The sequence below is a fragment of the Limanda limanda genome, chromosome 12 (genome assembly GCF_963576545.1).
Source record: "Limanda limanda chromosome 12, fLimLim1.1, whole genome shotgun sequence".
In the NCBI taxonomy this organism is placed as follows: Eukaryota; Metazoa; Chordata; class Actinopteri; order Pleuronectiformes; family Pleuronectidae; genus Limanda; species Limanda limanda.
Window position 1 is genome coordinate 22,989,218 of NC_083647.1, and position 24,041 is coordinate 23,013,258.

Sequence of the window (24,041 nt, forward strand, 5' to 3'; positions counted from 1 at the left end):
AACCCATGTGTCTCATTAGCGGCATTTTTGCTCTTTTTAATTGAATGTAATTTTTGGCTTGGGTTCCAAAATACTGAAATTATCCTTAAAGTACATTATCCTATCAGAAATATGTCTGTGTTATGTGTTGAAGGAAAAAGAAGATTCCAAAGCCTACCTGAAGAAGCACCCTCTGCCCTGTCCAGTCCTGATGGTGAGTTTGTCCAACTGCCTCATGACTGTGTGAAGTGCGGGTGTGCGCATCTTTGTAGGGGTGTACTTGTGTGCCTACATGCAATTGTATGTGATTGCATGACCATATGAGTTTCGAGCAAATAGTTCTCATGCATTCATTATACAAAAATTGAGCGGCTGCTCTTTCTTCCATGTGGGTAAAAGAGCTTTTTAACTGTGTTGTAAACTTCATACATCAAATTTTAATAATGTTTTTTTCACACTGTGACTTTGGTGTCGTCTACTTTTAAAATGTGTGTTTTTTTTCTCCGCCAGATCAAACAAAGAGTGTGAGGTTCGAGCGGTCACTTCCAACAATAGTCAACGAAGCAGCCAGGGTAGAGATCAAGTGCAGTCACAATGACAACAACCTCTATGTGATGCTCTGGTACCACCAACAAGAGACAGGGTTGGTGAGCTTGATTGGATACAGCTACTCCGGCAGTGACCCTGTCTATGAGACGCAGTCAGATAATCACTTTGAGATTACAAGGGAGAACGTGCTTGCAGGAGCTCTGATCATTCGCAGTGCGGATCCAGCAGATTCAGCTGTGTATTTCTGCGCTGCCAGTACACAGTGATGTGGTTTAGAGTCACTATGAGGTAGGCTAGTGGAATCGTTGGCTTACAAGAGTTAAACTACTGTTCAGACAACTCATTACCATCTCAGAGTGTCACTTAAACTCATCATAAAATTTTAAAATGATGCGTTGGAGAGGGGATGCATGGACTGTGAATATAACCCCAAACTTTTATATCCTGCAGGACATCACCATAATTGATATCAAACAATGACAGCTGATTGGTCGATCTAATGTGAGCTAAACCAATCATAACAAAGTACACTTCAGAAACATACAACTTTCACACATGTGAAACACAGCATTGACACTAACCCTGTTCTTCTGGTGCAGATGTAATAGCTTGATGTGTTCGGACCTTGTTTTTAAACAAACTCGAAAATGCTTGTCTTGCTAAAATGAAGCTGTAATTCTGTCTGAAACTAATCCCGAGCAGCAGCAGAGTCACTACTAACTACAAACAGCTTGGGGAAGCAGCGTTCTGTTGTTGTGGCAATATAAACAACTTGAGAGCTTTTTCTATAATTTTTACTTTTAATTAATTTTATCCTGATTTCAAATACCATTGACTTTTTATATCTTTTGCTAGTTTTATGCTTTTATCCTACCTCCTGTTAAAGTGCCTGTTTTTACTGATCCATCTTATTTTATGTCTTATTTTATAGTAAAGCACTTTGAGCATTTTAAGTATGAACGTTGCTGAATAGATAAAATATATTGTTATAAATAAGTATTAATAGTGGACCGCTAGCAGAGAGGCTAATCTTAGCTTACCCACTAAAGTCCAGAAGAGCAATAGATTGTTCCGGAAACAAAATGGCTGCTTCATATCTGACGTTAGCATCACAGGGGCTACGAGCCACCACCTTCTCAGCCGCTGTTAGCTCAATGAAATCATCCAAATTCCTCCTCACATCCGTCCGGGAGTCTTAAATAACTTCACCTTCAAACTGTTGTGTTGTGTTTCTGTTATTCTCACCGTTAACAGCCTCTTTCTCTTTAGCTAGTCTTCTGCTAGCATGTTAGCTCGAGCAGCAGATGGTTCCAGAAACAAAATGGCCGCTTCATGTTTGATGTTAGCATCACAGGTGCTACGAGCCAACGCCTTCTCAACCGCTGTTAGCTCGATGAAATCATCCAAATTCCTCCTCACATCCGTCCTGGAGTCTTTTAATAACTTCACCTTCAAACTGTTGTGTTGTTTTTCTGTTATTCTCACTGTTTACAGCCTCTTTCTCTGTTTAGCTAGTCTTCTGCTAGCATGTTAGCTCGAGCAGCAGCTGCTGGGTTGCCAGTTGATCAAGTGGGTGGGACGTTTGCTTGGACCGATCGTGTTGAACCGAGGCCCAACAGTCATGAAGCTCTCATCCAATCAGCGCTGACACTGAGGCAGTGGATCAGACTGGAGAATAAAGTGAAGAATAACATATATTGTCTATACTGTAAAGATAACAAATAATCATAAGGTTTATTAAATAAGTAATTAGTATTTATAAAGCAGATATAAAACAGTTATATTCAAGGTGCTGTTCAGGGACAATAACTGAAAAAATTAGAAAACGAGGCAAAAAATGAGAATAAAATAGTTTAAAGAGGTCAAATATATAAAAACTGAGTAAGATATATTGCTCATATTCTGTGAGGATAAATGAATAAATTCTAAACTCATAAACTAAAACAACAGAGGCAGTGTTACTTAATCTACTTTACTTGGACATGTGACATTAAGCCATGAAAGCATCAAGAATTAAATAAATGACATTAGGATTGTTATTTAATTGAAGCTTAGTCCACTATATCAGGGGTTTTCATCTGGTTTTGTCCCAGGGACCACCATTCTGACTAGAAAGTAATCCGCGGCCCACTGATGGGCCTACGCGCGCATGTCTACGTGTGTGCGTGTGGATAGAATGAAGTTTTAACATTTGGTTTTCCATGTTGGTTTTTAAACACAAACAAATCTGTGTAAAAAACAAAAACGGTAGATTTTCAGTGCTTAAGAATTTTAAAACAAAATTAAAATGCAGTTTGTTTGTAGTTGTACTGCATCTTAGAATCATATTTACATCAATATAATGTTCATGACTTAAATGTACAGACATGTAGCTGACATGCTGAGAGAATGTTAAAGAAACGGTGATCAATAACAATCAACATAAACTAGGGCTACAACTGAAGAGGGAAGATGACAAAGTAATGCAGAATATGTCACAAATGATAATCATACAATATCACACGAACAATTGAGGCCTACTTAAGTTTAATCTCATGATCACCAGCAGCAAATCCCACCTACTGCTAGTGTTGGGGGGAGGGTGGTGGGTAAGTAGTATTTCTGTGTGTGTGTGTAGAGAGGGGAGACCTATCAGTGCCATATCTGGGCATGGTGAAGTCACCTCATCACCTTTATATCATTTTAGACTTATGTTTCTTATTTTAGATATTTTTCACGATATTCAAGAGTAGTCTGGAATTGTGTTGAAATACCAGAGCGAATTTCGCGGACCCCCTGCAATGACCAGGGGTCCGCGAAAAATCAGTCAGGATCTCTCGACAGAACAGCCAACATGAACCTTCATGTCAACCAAATGACATAAATCTTAAAGCACTGCCTTCAACAGCAAACAAGCCCTTCATAGCCCTTCACAGCACTATCCACCCCAGTACCACTTGTTGAGGTTATTGAATGCCTTGACCTCCTTGTGCCTGCGCAGGTAATCACAAGCCAGGCATGTGGGCTCTGCCCAGAAATGGGCCTTCTTTACTTTAAAGTGCCGCCGCCACTCAAAGTACCTGACCTACATTTCTTTGTTTTTGTCCAGGAGCAGCAGGTAGTCCGCCAGCTCCTTGGGCGAGGGGAAGTCATCCACGTGGATGAAGGCATCTCTTTTCATTTTCTTCTCAAAACACCAAGTATAGTAGTAGTATTAGCTTTATTTGGCAATTACTTTACACGTTCAGACATACAAAGAAATCGATACATCGTTTCCCACTCTCCCACGGTGAAACATAAAGTGCAGAGGCACAACGGATAAGACAACAAGACATTTCCTAATTCTAAGTAAACAGATTCACGTACAGCACCAGTGCCACAGGGCGATAGTCATTGAAGCAGGATGGAGCCGGTTTCTTTGGCACAGATATGATGATGGAGGTCTTGAAATGTGATGGAACAGCAGCTTGACTCAGAGAAGTGTTGAAGATATCCGTGAAGATATCCTTAAGCTCCTCTGCGCAGTCCCTCAGTACACGGCCTGGAATGTTTTCTGGGCCTGTTGCTTTTCGGGGGTTGATGGTGGAGAGATCCCTCTTTACACTTTCGACAGACAGGCACAGAGCCTGGTCTTTGGGGGGGGGCAGGAGTTTTCTGTGGGCTTGTGTTATTTGTTGCTTCGAACCGTGCAAAGAAGCTGTTGAGCAGAGAGATGTTGTCGTCACAGGTCTGTGATGCAGGTTTGTAATCCGTTATGGTCTGGATGCCCTGCCACAGGCTGCGCGTGTCTTTGCTGTCCTTGAAGTGGCTGGTTATCTTTTTTGAGTAGTCTTGTTTTGCTCTTCTGATGCCACGGGACAGGCTGGCTCTCGCTGTTCTCAGGCCAATTCTATCCCCGGCTCTGAAGGCTTTGCCTCTGGCCCTCAGCAGCCGATGGACAGCTCCTGTCAGCCATGGCTTCTTGTTAGCCCGAGTGATGATGTTCTTTGTGTGGGTCACATCATCTGTGCATTTGCGGATGTAAGAGAAAACAGTGTCTGTAAGGTCCTCATTGTCTATATGATTGTTGTGTGTAGCTGCTTGCTTGAACATGCCCCAGTCTGTTATCGCAAAACAGTCCTGATGAGCACACATTGATCCATCCGGCCACACTGAAAACTCCTTCCGAACCGGTTTTCCCACTTTCACTCTGGGCCTATATGCTGGCAGTAGCATAACAGTGATGTGGTTGGAAAGTAGGGCTGTGGGGAGGCAGATGGGGACATTTAATAATGAGAGGAAATTTCAAAGTTCAAAGGTTTCAAAGTGTTTTTATGGAGAGTGTTAATGTTGCCATCATTAAGGGTTAGAATAACCGGGCACCGATATCCTGGTTTCACGGAAGACTAAGACACGCAGCCGTAATCGGTGTTTACCGGAAGTGACTGGTACTTCCGGTTAGTCATTTAAAAATAAAAATAAAGCATTATTATGATAATGCACATGTGGACCGCTATTGCTTTGGAAACTGTTTTATTCATTGAGCAGCTACAAGAACATACAAATAATTTTAGTTTTTTCTTTTCTTTTACATAACCCCCCACCCCAAAGTTTAAGATAAACATATAATACATGTTTATGTAAATAGAATGACGACTGTGGGTCAGGAGGTAGAGCGGCTCGTCCACTGAACTGAAGCAACTTCAAAACATTATAATTGTTTTAACTGTTTTCCCTCCTCCTCCTCTGAAAAAGCATAAAAATGTTTTATTTCAGTTAAACATTCATAAGCTAATCATCGCCCAGTCCAAATCTGTTGTTTACCTTTTTCTTTAGTAAAATATTTAGCTAGATGTTGTTCTGCACAATATATATATATGATATTATTATACACAGACTCTTTATGACGCAATCTTCAGTTAAACCTGCTCCTGAACTGGACTGGAAATTGTAAAAATAATTTATCCAGACGTGCGCAGGAACACAGTCTCTCTCTCTTTACCTTCAATCGTCAATTGGTTGCCCGAGCAGATCCCTAAGGCTCCGTTGTTCGATTAGTGCTGCCCAAGTATAAACAGAGGTATTAGTAAAAACCTTCCAAAGACTCAACAGTTTCATGCTCAGTATTTTTACACTGTGACAACGCAACAAGCGTACTTTAGAAAAGGGACAAAACTGACTGTTCTGGGTGAGTCAGGTTTATTAAAAGTGATCAAATGCATAACTTTGTCACTGAAATGCTGCATTAAGAAACCTAACCTACTCGGGTCTGGACAGTTTGAGTTCACCTCAGTGGTTTTTGATGACGAGCTTTAATGCTGTGTCAATTATGAAGCTTAGGGAACGAAGCTGACAGTTCTTGGTGAGTAGAACTTTATTCTCATGAATTCAGCTCTTAAAAACTAAAGCCAAATGAAGCAGATATGTTTTGGTGTTACACCAAACTTAAAAAAAACTGAACGTAGTGCTATGAATGTTTTTTTTGTTGTTTTTAAAATTGCATGTAACATGTTGGTTACGTTTACTACCAAATTTAATATAAAGAAACGCTCCTTCAGGCCCAAACAACACACTGACCAAACCAAAGAAATAAATCAAAAAGCAGCAATAAACAAAACAAAAAGAGAAATCAAAAATCCCCCCGGACACGTGAACATGAGCCAGATGCTGCCGTGATGGAACTTCCTCCTCCTCCTCCTCTGAAAAAGCATAAAAAAGTTTTATTTCAGTTAAACATTCATAAGCTAATCATCGCCCAGTCAAAATGTGTTGTTTACCTTTTTCCAATTAGTAAAATATTTAGCTAGATGTTATTCTGCACAATATATATGATATTATTATACACAGACTCTTTATGACGCAATCTTCAGTTAAACCTGAACTGGACTGGAAATTGTAAAAATAATTTATCCAGACGTGCGCAGGAACACAGTATCTCTCTCTCTTTACCTTTAGTCCTCGGGAACTGGTCGCGCGATACTTTCCTTCAGCTGCTTGTTCAACTCCCTTGATGCCCTGAGTTCTGCAGGGGGATTGACAAGTTGTACATAGAATTAGCACCTTGCAGTTACTCACATTAATAGTAACTGTACTGAAATGCATTGTATAACTACAGTGCAGATCCTGGAGCATGGGTGTCATGGCTGTGTTGAAATGACTGTACTAATCAGAGTATATTAATAATTGACATTAAGAGCTAAACTCAAAAAAATACATGCATAAAAATATTCCTTCATCTTTCAATTTTCTTTAACCTGTAAAAGGAATGTGCATGTCTTCCTCTACAAGTCTAACAGGGGACGCCGTGTTTTGAAGACACTTTATGTGTGTTCACAATTGATGTCACTTTCCGAGGAGATTTTGGTAAGAAGAGAAATGAAGTTTGATCTCTCAGTTGATAAACAGTTGTTTTTTAATGCTCTCACAAAGTCTCACAAATACCCGCTTTGGAGTGGCTATATGTATATGTGCACACCTGCTACGAAAAAAGATGCAAATATAAGTATAGAGATGGATACTACTCTTTTGTTTAGGGGCTCACAACATGATGTCATGATATATTATCATAATATTCCTCTGAAACTAGATAAATAAAAAGGTAGCACTTGGCACGGACGAGTTCGTGTTTACCTGCATCCTCTGGGTCTTCCTCTATATCTAACCACATTCCTGGATCTCCCGCTTCAGGTATGGGAATGAATTCGGGAGGCATATAGGGAGTGAGAGGCACATCCAGACCGTCTCCGTGTTGAAGCGGAGGCAGAGCTGGAGCGACTACCTGTGCACCTCCCTGTGCATCTCCCCCTTCACGTGGGTCTCCCACTGGAGCGGGAGCCGCGTCTTCCTCTGCATCAGGCCTTGAGAAGACAACAGCAAACAAATGAGCACCATGCTCCTTTGTGTGACGTATAGACCAAGTCCAAGGTGTTTTTCTCCCTTTTTGGGAAATTGACATGCTGATTAAGTTTTGATAGGACAGTTTTAAGATCAGCATGATTAAAATCTCCAGCGACGATAGTAAATCCATCTGGGTTTGCTGTGTGTTGTTCGCTGATTGCCTGATATAGTTCACAAAGTGTTGTATTCCTGTCACTGCTGCTGGAGGTTGGAGGGATATATTCCGCGATTAGCAAAACCGCAGGAAATTCCTTTGGCAGATAGAAAGGATGGCACTTTATGATCATTAACTTGCCCCTCTTCTGCTTCCTTGCACACCGTTTCCGACGTCTCTTTATCGGGGCTGTAGTTGGAGTCTGGTCCGGTGTAATCACGGTCTGGCGAGGTAATCCCAGCTCCTTGATGGTTGTCTCTGTTGTAGTATCCAACACGTTGTTGAGCTTGCTCTTGCAGATGTCTAACAGACATCTCCCTGGATAAAGTTCTCATAGTTCGTCCGGGGCGGGCCAAGAACCACCGGCACTGTTCCCATCGAGAGCGGTGTGGCGGGGTCTCTCTTACAAACTCCTCAAAAGAGTGTGAAAACACAGGCATAGTCCCAAAAATAGTGTTTCAAATTTATTTCAACCGGCTCCAAGATGCTCTCGTGGACATTTACAAGAATTACTCAAAAACAAGAAAATACCTTTAAATCAAATCGAATCGACAGGAAAAACCCATGCTCTCCTGAGCTCTGATGTTACCTTCTCTGTAACTCACTTCAGACTTTCCCTCAAGGGCTTTGAGATGCCCTTTTAAACCTGTAGCCCATCCCACCGGGCTTAATTGCCAATTTCAAACACATTTCTCTTAAAACTAGTGCTTGAAACAAACATTACAAATTTACAATGACCTCTTTACATTTCACCTAAAAATAAAACATCTTTAAACAAATCACATGACTTTTTTAAACAAAACGGTATCAACAACTCTTGTTAATTATCTTAAGACAAAAAACAACCGGAAGCTATTTAACCGGACAGGAAGTTGTGTCCGGGTTGTCCCATCCAGCTTTACGCTGACGGCGAGCTGAATGCGCCGCTTCCCTTACTGTTGGTAAGTGTGTGTGTGTAAGCCAGATGCGGACCTGACGACTGTGCACCCTCCGTCAGCCCAGCGCTAAACAGAGTAGATGATGGTTAGATAGTGATCAACCAGGAACTGTAACAGGAAGAGTGAAAATGTTTGTCGGCGTGTGCGTGGCTGTGAATATCGCTGGCAATCAGTGACGGAGCCGCTCCGTCACAAGCGGGTTGTACAGTTTCTCTGTGATGTAGTCCTTGTGGATGGAGTTCTCAAAAGATAGGTAGAACTTACAGCTAGCCATGGTGGGGGAGTAGTCCTGGTCGGTGATGTATTTCCCGAAGGCTTGTCCGTAGGCATGAACTTTGATGTGTTTGTACAGCTCATTGTAGTACTTCACCCGCAAGTGGGTTCCAGTTGCTCACAATCCAGCAGATCAGCTTGTTTTTGCTGGGTGGGACAAAGTCCTCCTCGCCCTCCGCTGCTATGATGGACCCATAAGGCACGTCAATGTCAGCATCCTGACGGTAATTGAGTCAGATTGAAGATGTTCTCGATCCCGGGCAGCTGGGAGGACTGTGACGGCGACTCCAGGTTCATCCATACCCACTTATGGAAGGACGGTCGCTGGAACGGCGGCAGGTTGGAGAGGTCGCTGCGGATGTCTCGGTGATGGATGATGACGCCATCTGACAGGCTGTAGAAGTTTCTGTCGGCTGTGATGAAACAGCCCTCGATGTTGAAGGGACAGCTTTAGACGCTCAGGTCGTGGGTCTGTCCGAAGGGCCAGAGCCATATCAATATGGTGGTCACGTTTTATCGCTCTTGGTGGAGAAGAGGCTCTTAACATGGTCCGTGGGACCTGACAGCCAGCTGGTGGACGGTTTAAAATACATTAAAAACAGAGGGACTTAGCAACCCAGTATGACCGCGCCGGGCAGAAGCTGTCGTAGGATTCTGTGAAAAAGTGCAGATGGCATACTCTGTCCTGAAAACGGCAAAAAACAGGAAGAGAAAAGTCATGATCAACAGGATGCAACACCGGAGCTAATCACATCCTCATGTAATGTATATTCCACTGGAACGTTGATTGTAAATGTCTCAATTTAATCCAGCATCCGCCTCTTCTTGCAATAGCAAGAAGAGAGTACAGTACTGCTATGGGATCAATGAAATGTGTGACCTCGAGCACATTTTAATACAAACCTGGTGGATTTGACTGAATGCTGAAATTCGAGCGAGAGTAGGCTTCGTGGGGGTCATAGAGAGCAGCTCCTACATCGGGTCGACGGCGGGATCAATCTGCGTTGTGAAAATAAAAAAATAATTGCAGGTCACGGCTAGGAGAGGCCTCTTGCGCAGAAAAGTAATGATCCTTAATGATCTAATGAGGTGCGTTCGATCTCGAATGCACGGGTCTTCTTAGCGATGCCTCCTTTACATGAGCAGAGGGAGAGAATCAGAGAGAATCTGTTAGGGTCTATTGGAGAGGGGGGGGGGTGTAACGGCTGAGTTTCTTTACTGATGTTTACACGGCTCTTTATTGTTCACGTCATCCTTGCCGTAGTGACATCGTAAAACTGGGATGACAGTTACAAGCACACGATATTTTAATCCATAAAACCAAACACAAACGTTAAAATACAATAAACAAACAAATCACCACGTGAGACAAATCTGATGCGTTAACGTGATAAAGCGACTCCCATTCCGCGCTACCTGCAGCAAAGTAAATGGGACCAGCTTCCTTACCTCGTTCCGCTGGTGAGTTACAGGGGGGACAAAGACACAAACTATCACCAAGTTAACACAAAGCATGCATGTGTTGCAGGTTATGTGCTGTCAGCGAGCAGGGGAAGGCTTCATAAGATTTATGATTTATAACTGACTCTTTATATTATATTCTAACATTTGAGACAGCTGTGGCTCAGGAGGAGAATCCCTGTGTGAATGTTAACTGCACTGTAACAAACATCGAGTGGTTGTTAAGACTAGAAAATCAATATTGAAATGCAGCCTGGTAACATTCAGAGGTGAAACAATGTACAGATTAACCCAGAATATATTCTCTGCTTTTTGCTGCAATTGTGAAAATAACCCTTTATTTCAGGGGTTTTCAACTGGATTTGTCCCAGGGACCCCCATCCTGACTAGAAAGTAATCCACGGCCCACTGGGGCCTACGCGCGCGCCTACGTGTGTGGGCGCGTGCATGTGGACAGAAGGAAGTTTTAACATTTGGTTTTCCCTGTTGGTTTTTAAAAACCTCAAACAAATCTAGATTTATCTCCTTAAAAACCTCAAACAAATCTAGAAAAATCTGTGTAAAAAACAACAAAAACTGTTGATTTTCCTTGCTTAATAATTGAAAACCAAATTAAAATGCAGTTTGTAGTTGTACTGCATCTTAGAACCATATGTACATCAATATATAACGTTCATGACTTAAATGTACAGACATGTAGCTGACATGTTGAGACAATGTTAAAGAAACGGTGATCAATAACAACTAACATACACCTGAGCTGCCCATCAAAAAAGTGAATAATCGAATATTTATTAATTGTTTGAAAATATGGCAGCAAATTAAGAAGTGCTGCACGATATCTGGTACCTCTATCTATGCTCCAGTGTCATAATCATGCATTTCCCCTCTTAGATGCAACTTTTTATAGTTCGAGACAAAAAGGCATGGTGGTTTTAAAAGATTTGTACATTGACAAACATTTGCCTCATTTACTAAACTAAAAAACAAGTCTTCCCTTCCGCCAACAAACTTCTGTAGATACCTTCAGGTTAGAAACTATGTCCGCCAAAGCCTGACTAAATTTGAATCTCTCCCTGACGAAAGTAGAATTTATAGTTTCTGGCTTGGCCCGCCGGATTCAAAATGCTTGATTTCAACCTTTGTCAGGGTATTCTCTGAACAAGTGAACTATGCCACCCATTCTTTGAAAAAGGCTTGGGAGGAGGAACTGGGTCTCCAGATTGATGACATAGTTTGGCAGGAGGGTCTTACCAGAATCCAATATTGTTCTATTAATGCCAGACATCACTTAATCCAATTTAAGGTTATGCATAGACTCCATTATTCGAAAAACCAAACTACATAGAATATATCCTACTGTCTCTCCTCTGTGTGATCGATGTAAATCTGCTGACGGATCCTTAACCCACCTTTTCTGGACATGTTCAAAGCTGTACGACTTCTGGTGTGGAATATTTAAGTGGTTTTCTGAAATGTACAACTGTGTGTTCAAGCCTGAGCCAGAGGTGGCACTGTTTGGCTTCTCCCTGTCTCTTTCGCCTCGAAGTATCCCAGTACAGCACACCCTCATGTATGGAATGTTAATTGCAGAGAGACTGATTCTAATGCTGTGGAAGTCAGAAGCAGTGCCACTCTTCAAGACGTGGCTATCAGAACTTACTTCTCTATTACATATGGAGAAGACTCGATACAGTTTGACAAACAATCTTAAACAGTTCTACAAGATCTGGCAGCCATTCTTAGACCATCTTCCTCAATTTGATGGAGATTTAGAGCAGCTATGAGACTCCAAATAGGCCACTCACCTCTTCTTTTTTTAATGTATTTTGTGTACTAATGATGCATCAATACATTTCATTGTCTTGAGTTGTACACCCTGTTTGTTAGTTGTGTTTGTTTTCTTTTTGTCCTGTCTTTATGCCTTTTTATTTCATTTTTTTTTTTATTTATTTCTCTTTTCCTTTCATTTTGGCAGAATTTCTTACTTACTCCTAGTATTTGTCTGTTTGTACCTGGAAAAAAAACCTAATAAACATATTGAAACATCACTCCTGACAGTCTATTTATTTTAGTGAATTTCTAAATAAACCTTTAATAAAAGTATTTTTATTTTGCTTTCCTTTAACCCAGTGTCACTCCATCTAAAATATACAGATGACACCCATCATGACGTATAAATACTTTCATTATGAAGTATTTGTGTCTTTTGATGGTGTAAAAGCTGCTTCAGATGCCTTTAACCATGACAGAAATTAAATTTATGACCAATGAACGCTTGATGTAAAGAGGATTATCTTATTTTAACTTTTGAGCATTGGATTTGAATTCTCCAAAGTGATTCTGAGCCTCATATATTTTAAATTGTAATTTGGTGGACAGTGAGTGACAGCATTGCTCCTCCAACCATATGGGATCATGTGACTTGGTGTTTTCTATTTGCTTGGTGCAGCTGATGTGTGACTTTCATTCAGCTGGAAGCCAGATGATCGTCAACATGCTCATCACAGTCCTTTATCTGTCACTTCTTTTAAACTCAGGTGGGTTTTACTAAGTTAAGAACCACTTTAAGGCTCAAATTCCCACCAAATGTACTTGTATGAGTGAAATGACGGTTTTCTATCATTCATTGTGTGTCACAGGTCTCTCAGTTAATGTTCTGCAGTCTGCAGATCAAGTGTCTCGACCAGGAGTCACAGTGATACTGGAGTGCAGCCCGGGTCCAGAGTTCAGCCTGCAAACCATCTTCATGTACTGGTATCGACAAAAGCACTACGCAGCTCCTATAGAGTTCCTCCTGTCAGAGTTAGATTTCTCTGTGGGGCACTTTCAGTCGATCACCGATCAAGACAAGAACCGCTTCTCTCTTCAAATCAATGAAGTGTTTCTCAACGACAGCAGCAGATACTACTGTGTCGCCAGCCACAGTGATGCACAAAGACCAGGCAGACGTCACAAATGCTATGCTGCTGTGGGTGCTTCGTGGTTTGTTGCCAGAAGGGTGCAGTCAAGTCAGTTTTTTGTGAAGCATGTTTGAAAACAACAAACGTTGCCTTACAGCTGAAATAGAGAAACAGCCAAAACAACAATAAGACATTGAATAAACACATTTAAATAAAATAAAAGAGTCTCCCTGTTTTAAAAGCCAAAGCAAAAATGGGGTTTCATGCAATTTTAGAAGAGTCTGGACTTGGTGAAGTCCTTGTGTGGAGAGTCAGACTGTCCCACAGTTCAGGGGCAACTTCTTCAAAGGCCAGACCTCCTTTATGGTTCATTCTGGACATCGGACATCACACCCATAACATACCGCAGCTCTGAACAAGGGGGAAACCTTTAACATGAACTAGGCCCTCAGTCGTCCCAACCCCAAGGTGGCAGTTGTTATCACACACTGACCCCTACAGGCTTCACGTGGGACTTGACTTTCAAAAAACATCTATTTGCTGATTTAAAGTCAGGATAAATGAGAGGCATTAAAATGATAAAAAATATATTAAAGCGGTAGTTGGAATAAAGCATAACTGAAGAATAAGTCAAATAGCTCACTCATGCTTGTAATGCTTCACAGTTGTATTTGATTAAAAGTACAAATCACCTATTTTCAAAGCTTGTCCAAAAACTGATTTTATTAAAAGCATTAAATATATTTCAATATGAGACTGGGATGGAAATAAAGTGAATATTGTACAAAGACATCAACTCCACAGTGTATTTATCCTCTGGAAGGTAGCTGTGTTTTCACCCATTTCCATTTGTTTGCTTGTCTCAAGGTTTATACTTTAATTATGAAACAGATTTCCACAAAACATTGAATTTTAAGGTGGATTTGAACAAATTTACACTTTTAGTAAATCACTTTTCTATCACTCCTATGCTGCCATAACATATTAAATGTAGACAATTGGTGCACACTGAATTTATTTTTAGTAATTCCTTTAGTTTTATGCAAACTACTCAGTACATGTGAGTCTCTTTTGTCCTTAGATAAAAGGGTGGATTCAGGGGGCTGACCATGTGTGATGTCACTTCCTCTAAGCAGCTACAAAAGACCCCAAAATAAAAACAACACTGTTTCTTTTCCTTCCCTCCGTCATCACGTCTTTTCTTAGCCAACACAGAAATAGACGCAGCTCTCTCAGGGAGATGGAGGCTGAGATATGGAGTCGCTGGGTGGGGGTGGGAAACAGTGAAGAAAAACGACATCAGGTTTTTGTGTAGTGTTTTATCACCGTGGGGACAGGGGGCCACGGTGATACATTCCCATAGAGTCGCTGTACAAAAACCTCCTCCCATTGACACCCATTGTATAGCTGGCTGTGTGTAACCTGGGGCTCTCGATGGAGCAGAAAACATCAACACTCTGAAGGTGTGTTGGATGTCAGGTCACACTGGCACTGGAAAGATGATAACAATGAAGAATTTGGTTGAATCACAGTCTTACATTTTTATATATTTAATTCAAAGGGAGGATTGTTTACCTTTGGTTATATAAAACATAGCAGACTTGGAAATGAAGAAGCTCATCCTACAGGATTTAACCTTTTTTCATTCTCTGGATTATTAGGCTGTGTCCTAACTTTATGTTTATGGGATGTTTTGTGACGTTTTGGTGAAGGAGACAGTCAGTGTGACACTGGAAGGGAAGCGTTCTTTGGAAAAGGAACAAAACTCACTGTTCTGGGTAAGTCTAAGCTTTCACAACATCACTTCACTAAAACAAACCTAACAACGCAAACGCTTGTGTGGAAGTGAAGGAGAAAGTTTTATGATGAAATGTGAAATATTGAGCTGAACAGAGAACACTGTGACCAGCTCACTCCCTGCTTACTTTGGCCAGGGAACCAAACTGACGGTTTTAGGTAAATATTTCCATTTATTACTGTATGTTCATAAATGTCACATTGCTTTGGAATCCAAGTATTAACAGAAGTATTAGTAAAACCTTCCAAAGACTCTGATAGAGAAAGAGTTTCATGCTCAGTATTTTTACACTGTGACAACGTAAACGAAGCATACTTTGGAAAAGGAACAAAACTCACTGTTCTGGGTAAGTCTAAGCTTTCACAACATCACTTCACTAAAACAAACCTAAAAACAAAAGAAGCTGGTGTGGAAGTGGAGTTAAAAGTATTGTCAGGAAATCTGAAATTTTGAGCTGAACAGAGAACACTGTGACCAACACATACCCTGCTTACTTTGGCCAAGGAACCAAACTGACGGTTTTAGGTAAATATTTCCATTTATTACTGCATATTCATAAATGTCACATTGCTTTGGAATCCAAGTATAAACAGGAGTATTAGTTAAAACCTTCCAAAGACTCTAATAGAGGGAAAGACTCAACAGTTTCATGCTCAGTATTTTTACACTGTGACAACTACAACGAAGCGTACTTTGGAAAAGGAACAAAACTCACTGTTCTGGGTAAGTCTAAGCTTTCTCAACATCACTTTACTAAAACAAACCTTAAAACAAAAGAAGCTGGTGTGGAAGTGAAGTTAAAAGTGAGCAGAGAAACACTGTGACCTACACTGATCCTGCTTACTTTGGCCAAGGAACCAAACTGACGGTTTTAGGTAAATATTTCAATTTATTACTGTATATTCCTAAATGTCACATTGCTTTGGAATCCAAGTATAAACAGAAGTATTAGTTAAACCTCCCAAAGGATCTTATAGAGAAAGAGTTCTATGCTCAGTATTTTTACACTGTGACAATGCCAACGAAGCGTACTTTGGAAAAGGGACAAAACTGACGGTTCTGGGTGAGTCAGGTTTATTAAAATCGATCAAATATAATAACTTTGTCACTGAAATGCTGCATTAAGAAACCTAACGTACTCAGGTCTGGACAGTTTGAATTCAGCTCAGTGGTTTTTGATGACGAGCTTTAGTGCTGTGTCAACAACGAAGCTTATTTCAGCCAGGGAACGAAGCTGACAGTTCTTGGTGAGTAAAACGTTATGCTCATGAATTCAGCTCTTCAAAACTAAAACCCAATGAAGCAGATCCATTGATTGGAGCCATTAACTTTTCTGCCGCATTAAACTTGTAAAAAAACAAACTGTGGTGCGACCAGCGTAGTTTCAGGTTGAACAAAGTAAAAGCTGCATGTTTGTGCTGGTTGGAGCACTGCTAGAGTTCACTGTGACTCTGGATATGAAGCTCACTTTGGAGGAGGAACAAAATTAACTGTTCTAGGTAAGAAATTGTACAGTCTATGACTTCAGAATAAGCAAAGATATTTTAAATTCAAGGTTAAGTTGTTCTTCCACAAACTCAGTCTCAGTCGAGTTCTTCAGAGTTTGGCTCCGAGCTTTTGGTTCTTGAGGTTAAACACTGTGTCAGTACGAGGCTTATTTCGGACATGGAACCAAACTGACTGTTCTAGGTGAGTTAAAAAGTTCCAACAGGAGCTGAGAGGTTTGTGATGTAAACAGCGTGAAACTAAACAGGATGCAACTGTTGGGTTTAATTTTAAAAAAGTACAAAGTAAAGCTTGTTTTCAGCACTGATCACGTTCACTGTGACTGGTGCTTCAGAGGCTTATTTTGGCGGAGGCACAAAGTTAACTGTTTTAGGTAAGAAAACCTTTTCAACTTCTACTTCACGCTGCTGTAGTATACTTTTGTTTAGATATTTTGAAGAGATAATCATAATATAATCACAAAGTCCACGTTTGAATGGTAAAAAATACATCTTCTCCCAAACTATCAGAGTTTTTTACATGTCAAAGTGAAAAACAAGTTTCAAAGTGTCACTGGTACACAGACGAGAGTTTTTGTGCAGTTGAATGTCTCTGTGCTCGTACTCGGAGGCTTACTTTGGATCTGGAACTAAACTCACTGTTCTAGGTAAGAAAACATGCAAAAGTTAAACCATTGACAGCTTCTTCTTTTTTTTTTTTTACTGTAAGTGAGAAATAAATAAAAGGCTTGAGATTAAAAAAAAAATGTACTTAAAGATCTTTTATTTAATGTTATTAAAATAAAATACTCCTCTCTTCTTTTGTTAAAGTTATGGATGAAGTTTTGTCCAAGTATAAGAAGTACAGTAGAAAAAAATTTGGCTCTTTGCCCAGAATATTAGTGTCACAGCGAGTTCTTATCAGCCCTGTGACTTACTGTGAGTTCCACGTCTGAGGCGTACTTTGGAGCTGGAACTAAACTCACTGTTTTAGGTAAGACAACTAAAATTATTTAAAACAATAATAATGAATACCTATAAAATCACCTGGAGCATTTATCTGCCAATACTGATTTATACCAGGTTTAAATGTGACTAAAGTCAAAAATGTTAAAAATTGTTAGCATCCAATCTTATGTCGTGTGAACGTGTCTATGTCTACATGTTTGTCTGCAGAAGAGTTTTTTAGTTTATCTGATAAAAGTCTGCAGTTGAGAGAGCGGTTGAGCAGTTTCTCTGTAGCCTTGTATCAGTGTGAACAACAACTACCCAGCTTACTTTGGCAGCGGCACTAAACTGACAGTGTTAGGTAAGAACTAAATTCCAAAATCATTTGTAAAAGTGTAATTTGACTGTGCTATTATTTGTTTTGTTTAATTAAAAAGGGAAATTAACATACAACAAATATTCAGAAGATGCCTTTTTTTGCATGTTAAAGTGACAAATTGCATAAGTTTGGCACAAAACTCGTCCTGTTTGTGGACCAGCTTGTGAAAAACTCACAAATCCAGTAAAGTAGGAGTTGGTTCAGCTCCTGTACTGTAGGAACTTGTCAGTTTTTCACATGCGAGTCAGCAGTGTGCTCTGGAGGTTATCCTGCGTACTTTGGAGAGGGAACCAAACTCACAGTTCTCGGTAAGCTTATTAAAAAACGAACCAACACGTCTCTGAAGGAATGAAATCTTCATTACTCTCAGTGTGAGCTATCTGACCTGTGATGACTGTATTTGATTCTAATGCTCAGTGTTTAACCTCAATGTTCATGATCTAAATTCTTGTATCAAGACATCACATGTCATTTAGATTTTGCTGCTGCACCTTTGTTTGTTGTAGATCTACATTTGATTTTTAATTGAACCGTTTTATGTCTTTGTCTTTGTCTCCACCAGAGTTTGACGTCAAGTCACCAAATGTGGAGGTGCTCAGACCATCAGCAAAAGAGTGTCGAAACCCTCTGGACAATGAAAGACAGAAGACCTTAGTGTGTGTGGCCAGTGATTTCTACCCGGACCATGTCAGTGTATTCTGGCAGGTTGACGGACACAACGTCACCAGCGGTGTAGTAACGGACGAAGCTGCCCTGCGGGAGGGCAACTTCTACAAAATCACCAGCCAGCTGAGGGTCTCTGCCGAAGACTGGTACAAACCCGAGAGTACATTTGAGTGCGTAATCAGATTCTTCAATGGGACGGAATATGTCAATTATCCATCATCAATCTCTGGTGAACCAGGTTCGTTCATGTCCTAAACCTGATCTGGACAAACACATTAATTATCTTCTGTTCTTGTCTAATGCGTTTCTTATTTTTTCTACCAGTTCCAGGCAACGTCCTGACCAGAGGTAAATACATTACTCAGTTATTCATTGTTCACCTCACTTCTGCTCACATCAACCATCTCCACAGACACAACACAATGGATGTTTCCTCTTTGAATCATGTCACTCATCTCAATGTTGGAACCTTTCTGCAGAAGAATATCTGAGGATCACACAGAAAGCCAAACTCTCCTACGGCGTGTTCATCGCCAAGAGCTGCGTCTACGGAGCCTTCGTTGCCTTTTTGGTTTGGAGACTCCAGGTTCGTTTAAAACAGAAGAACAATGATCAACTGTTCTTCAAGTTCATAAAAAACCTTGTTTCATTTATATGGTTTTGATTCCTCCGTTGTGTCCGTTGCAGAGTTCAACTCAGAAGCAGAGGAAGTGAGACCTGAGTGCGAAGGAAAATGAACGGTTGCTTTATGTAAATAAATCTGAGAACAAAATAATCCTATAAAGCTTTGAGTCACACTGCATTTGTACTCGTACGTAAATATAAAATGTTAAAATTCTGCACTTAGTCGATAAATCAGCTTGTTCTTGTTAAAGATGTTAAATTTATAACCAACCTGAAAACAGAATAATCTGCTGCAGACTTGTTTTCACTGCTTTATAATTATCTGTGTTTGTTTGTGTTGCAATGCTTGTGTGATTCATTTTCCTCTCAATAAAAGCAATTCAAGGTAACTTGACAGATTTGTTGATTCATTTTTCTTTTAAACTCTGTTCTGTGCAACTTGATGTGTTTTGTAGTTTGACGTTTACACTCACTTACACTAAAACAGAAATTAAACCTATACTCATCTTCATATTAGGCACTGTTCACACACTGTTAATTAATAAGAGATTATTAGATAAATGACAGCATTCGTCACAACTCTTGCTGATATGCAGTTAGGATGCCCCCCCCTTGTTGTTTCCACATGCTGTCCCACACTCAACTGATTTTCTGAGGTATTTTTAGTAGCTCACAAACTAGCCTGTTTTCTGAGAATCACCCGTTTTCTCACCCACACATGTTGAACCATCTCAGCTCAGGAAACCGTCACAAGCTGTTACATCAAGTTTTTCCAATGAGCAAACTGAGTATTGACTTTTTAAAAGATTTAATTCAGGGTGTTGAGCCTTTAGGTCGAGTATGAAACAGGAAAATAGTTTGGAAGACAAGCAGCAAAGTGTCGGGTCAGAACCAAAGCTGCTGCAGGAGGAATAAAGACTAAGCTGTTATTATTTGTTGTTAAATCATTTGAGCTTAAGGGTTTGTGTTAGTCATATCTACTTTTTGGACTTTGCGCAGTGATAAGAAAGTGAAGTGCAGTTTTCTTCATGAATAAACTGTGAGGAAAAGTAAAATGTGAAGAGTGTGAGTCAACAGGAAGTCATTGCTCTCCTCTGTGCACAAAGGCAGAGCAGAGCTTCTGTTGGTGAGAAGACAAACCGGGGATGGAAACTGAGCAGAGGAGTGGAGAGCGACAGCAGGAGAGAGGATGTGGTCACAGAGCAGCCTGCACATCGTTCTCTGTGCTGAGAAATGAAGGAGCTGCAGCCTCTCACTTCACCACAACCTCCGGCCCCCGAGCCTGCACCTGCATCTCTGCACGAACCCACACCCACACTGCACATCTCTGAGCTAACAGCTGGAAAACCTCCACTTCTGTGTCAACTGAAGCTACACAACCAACCAGCACGTGTTGTATTGCACACAACAGCTGTTCACAGTAGAAGGTTTCAAGTTGCTTTGCCTTGAAAACATGTTTGTGTGCTCATCCCATAAACAGGAAGAAGTGTGCGAGTCGACAACAGCAACAACATCATCTCACGTTGGGTTTTTTGTTTTGCAACAAAACATCCAAACTGCTGAGAAACAACAAACTGAAAAGTGTAAAAAGCCAAGCTGACTGACGAGACGTGTTCTCAGCCTCAAAGCTCTGACTTTATTTGTAAATCAACATTCATTTTGTATTTATACTCAAATATTAAATCAACAATAATTTATTTTATAATATAGTATTAAATTGAATTTAAATATTCAGTTTTCAATGAAGGTGTGATGTGCAGCTGTGTACATACTATATATTTTACAACATATAAAAGGTTTAAACACTGCTTTCCCAATGTTTAATTCAATGTAACAGCAGCTGCAGCCACAGATTGAACACTAATTATTGAGAGCTGAACATCAATATTTGTATATGTTGAAGTTTTATTAGTTTCAAAGGTGAATATCCATAGAGAGAGGGTCTTCACAGATCAAATGCAATAAGAAACTATTTAATGAGACCAAAGAGAGGCTGGTGGAGACAATAAAGCAACTCAATGCCCAATAAAGCAGAAACCTCATGATCCCTTTAGCTGCGTGAATTTCACTTTGCATATTAAACAACCTCTGGTGCAAACTGAATATCAAGTTGTGCGTAGGATCCACAAACAGTCATTTAGAAACCACAGCTTCTCATTGCCTGAGACAACTTCTGTTAAACCCTCTGCTGCTACATAGATAAAACTGATGTGACTTTATGCATGTTACACTTGTTAAAGAACGTTTAATGTTACTTACGCACTATGAGTCAAAAACAAAACTGTTACCAGTAGTGAGGCTCAGACTCAGGCTGCCACCTACTGGCATCATTGCAGTCGATCATGAGCCAGAACACAATCTAGCTGATAAGAAACATCCAGGTGTTCCGTGAGCCTAGCTCTGCTGACGCAAACAAAGGGTCACATGACTGGATGGATGATGAGATGATGCTTTGTCCAACGTCTCCCTCTCGTCTCTGGAACAGTTCAAAATGATACCAGCCATCATCACCTTCACCGATTCTCTGCTCTGTGTTGCACGTCCTCTTCTGTTTACTAAACCTTTTGGCTTGTGGTCTGGTTCCAGGTTGTAGCAGGATTGACATCCATCAAACCTCAAGATAACTGGTAAAGAGGGGTCAGTCTGCTCAGATGAACTGCAGTCATGATCTTGATAACAGTTATTTTTATATGTACTGGTATCTATAGTGGCCAGGGAAGAGGAGGATGAGTTTGATCGTCTCCACGGTGCCTTTCAGGAAGCAGCCAGACTTTGAAGATTTAAGCGAAGGCAAGTTCTCAGCAGAGAAGAATGACGTTGAAAGTGGATCCATCACAGTGAGAGACGGTGAACCAGGTGACAGTGGAGTGGACTTCTGTGCTACAGTGAGGCAGATACTTGTCAAGTTGCACAAAAAAACAGACGCATAATGGCCTGATATGATCATATTAGAACAACCAGCCTGAGCCTCGATTTTCAAGTTCATTATGACACACGGACGACACGGGACAAAAATGTAAGAATACAGCAAGAAAACAACTAAAAATAGTTTGGAGCTTTCAGCTTTCACAAAATACTCAAGTTCCAATGACACTGCACAACATTTGTTTGAATATAATCACGAATGTTGGGACTGAGGCCCCAGTGATCTGAGTTTCAACAATGAGTCGTAAAGCGTGAGACTGGCCTAGGGAGACCCCTCAGATAAAAATCCAGCATGGAGCTCTTATCTCCATGTGAGAGAAAATCACTTCCTGGGTCCACCACTGTAAGCCGCTCCCTGAGACTTGACTTCTGACCTTTCAATTGGCCGAAGGCCACACTGACCCCTGACCCCCCCCTCCAAGGAGGCCGGCCTCCTCTCAGGGGTACAAGACTGCTGAGCTCCCAGAAACCTTTCTCTCTTCACTCAGATGCCCAAGCGACAACAGGACCCCTAGGGGTCTTAATAGTTAACTCGGTATTTTTAAGAGACTCTCTTTGTCCTCTTCTTTTTCACTCCAGCACTGACGTTCCAGTTAGGCCTCCTCTGGTCTGACCCAAGGTTCCAGTCGCTAAAGGAGGCGACTAACACTCTCTTTGTCCTCAGATGCTCAGGTCGTATCCAGACCCTCCAGGGGCCTAAACACACGACTCAGTAACTAAGGAGGCGATTAGACGTTTGTTTAAGACATTTATTTGAATTCATTTCATTTTATTCTTTCATCTTAGTCGACGTTTTATTTTGGAAAGGACTTTTCCTGTTTTAACTTGAAAACACAAAACAGGAATCTCACTCGGGACGAGTGAGACACGGACTTTTATTCTTTTTCCACACGATCTTCAACCGGCTCCACGCAGCCGCACATCCCTGCAGAAGAAGACCAAGCTTCATCCCGTCACGGAGCATGACTGATCCGCTCCGGTCCGGCCCAGCTGCGGTGCTCACGGGAGCTCGCCTGAGAGGCCAAGACATTGTTCACTGGACTTCCGGGAGATTCGCGCTGAAAGCGCACGCACCCCACGAAACTACGGTCACAGTAAGAGAGGCGAAATTGTCTGGTCAGATGTTAGTTAAATACGTAGCGTATTGATTTAATACTTGAGTGTATTTTGTTGGTGGAACCTCCGTGTTTCTCCATTGTTTTAGCCGGCCACTACTCCGAGCAGCCACTTCCGGTTTCCGGTTTGATGGCAATGTTTTGTGTTGCAGTGAATAGGGCCGCGAGAAGCGCCTCCACCCGCACTGTTAACATCTGTGTTAGTCTGCAGTGAGTTTACCGATCAGAAACTCAGCCCACAAAGTCCGCTTGGGGCTGAGTGGTTAAATCACTGTTAATCTATCTCTGGCGTGTTTTAAGAGCTTCTTTGAACTCTCCTTACATGTTTTCTCTCTCTCTCTCTCTCTCTCGCTCTCTCTCTCTCTCTCTCTCCTTCTAAACCGACCTATACACACATCCGATCTGTATTTAGAATACAGTTCATGTAACATAGTTAAATCTATATTCAGAAAGGCTGAACACATCTGGAAACCATTCGGCCCCCAAAGCCAAGCAGAGATAAGAATTCTCTTTGTCTGAAATTTCCTTTGTGTAATTCATGTGACGACCACCAGTGTGAGCTCCGGCCACATGGTGTCATTAACATAGACTCCATTTTGAATAACGCAAGTTAAACCACCATTTTGAGTCTATTATTGCCACGCCTTCTCTCTCTCTCTCCTCCCATTCTGGCTCTAAATTCATAACGGCTCCGCCATCTTGTTTTGTAGTCAATCCGCCATTTTGAGAGTTTTTAGGCCTTGACTCCTTGAGTCATTGTCTGCCTCCATCTTAGATATGATGTCACTACGTGACTGCATCATCGCCACGCCCCCTTCCTTTTCTCTCTCTCTCTCGCTCTCTCACACACACACACACACACCCACACACACACACACACCCACACAGACACTTTGATAGACACAGACAGATGCACACACACTCAGATACACATAGATGAATACATGTGTTTTCTAAATTGTGATAAATGCTGCTGCTGTTGTGATCTTT

General features: G+C 41.0%; 1 protein-coding gene and 1 pseudogene across 1 annotated transcript; one reads left to right on the forward strand and one right to left on the reverse strand.

The window, feature by feature from the left end:
* Positions 1 to 3,445: 3,445 nt before the first annotated feature.
* LOC133015795 (4-galactosyl-N-acetylglucosaminide 3-alpha-L-fucosyltransferase 9-like) lies at positions 3,446 to 9,437 on the reverse strand (annotated as a pseudogene).
* Positions 9,438 to 12,694: 3,257 nt separating this feature from the next.
* LOC133015043 (M1-specific T cell receptor beta chain-like) lies at positions 12,695 to 19,193 on the forward strand. Its single transcript, XM_061082181.1, has 8 exons — positions 12,695 to 12,749; positions 12,852 to 13,136; positions 14,513 to 14,575; positions 14,825 to 14,890; positions 18,284 to 18,625; positions 18,712 to 18,735; positions 18,867 to 18,973; positions 19,075 to 19,193. Exons 1-8 carry the CDS (start codon positions 12,695 to 12,697, stop codon positions 19,099 to 19,101), a joined length of 969 nt encoding a protein of 322 aa, XP_060938164.1. The 3' UTR covers positions 19,102 to 19,193.
* Positions 19,194 to 24,041: the final 4,848 nt, after the last annotated feature.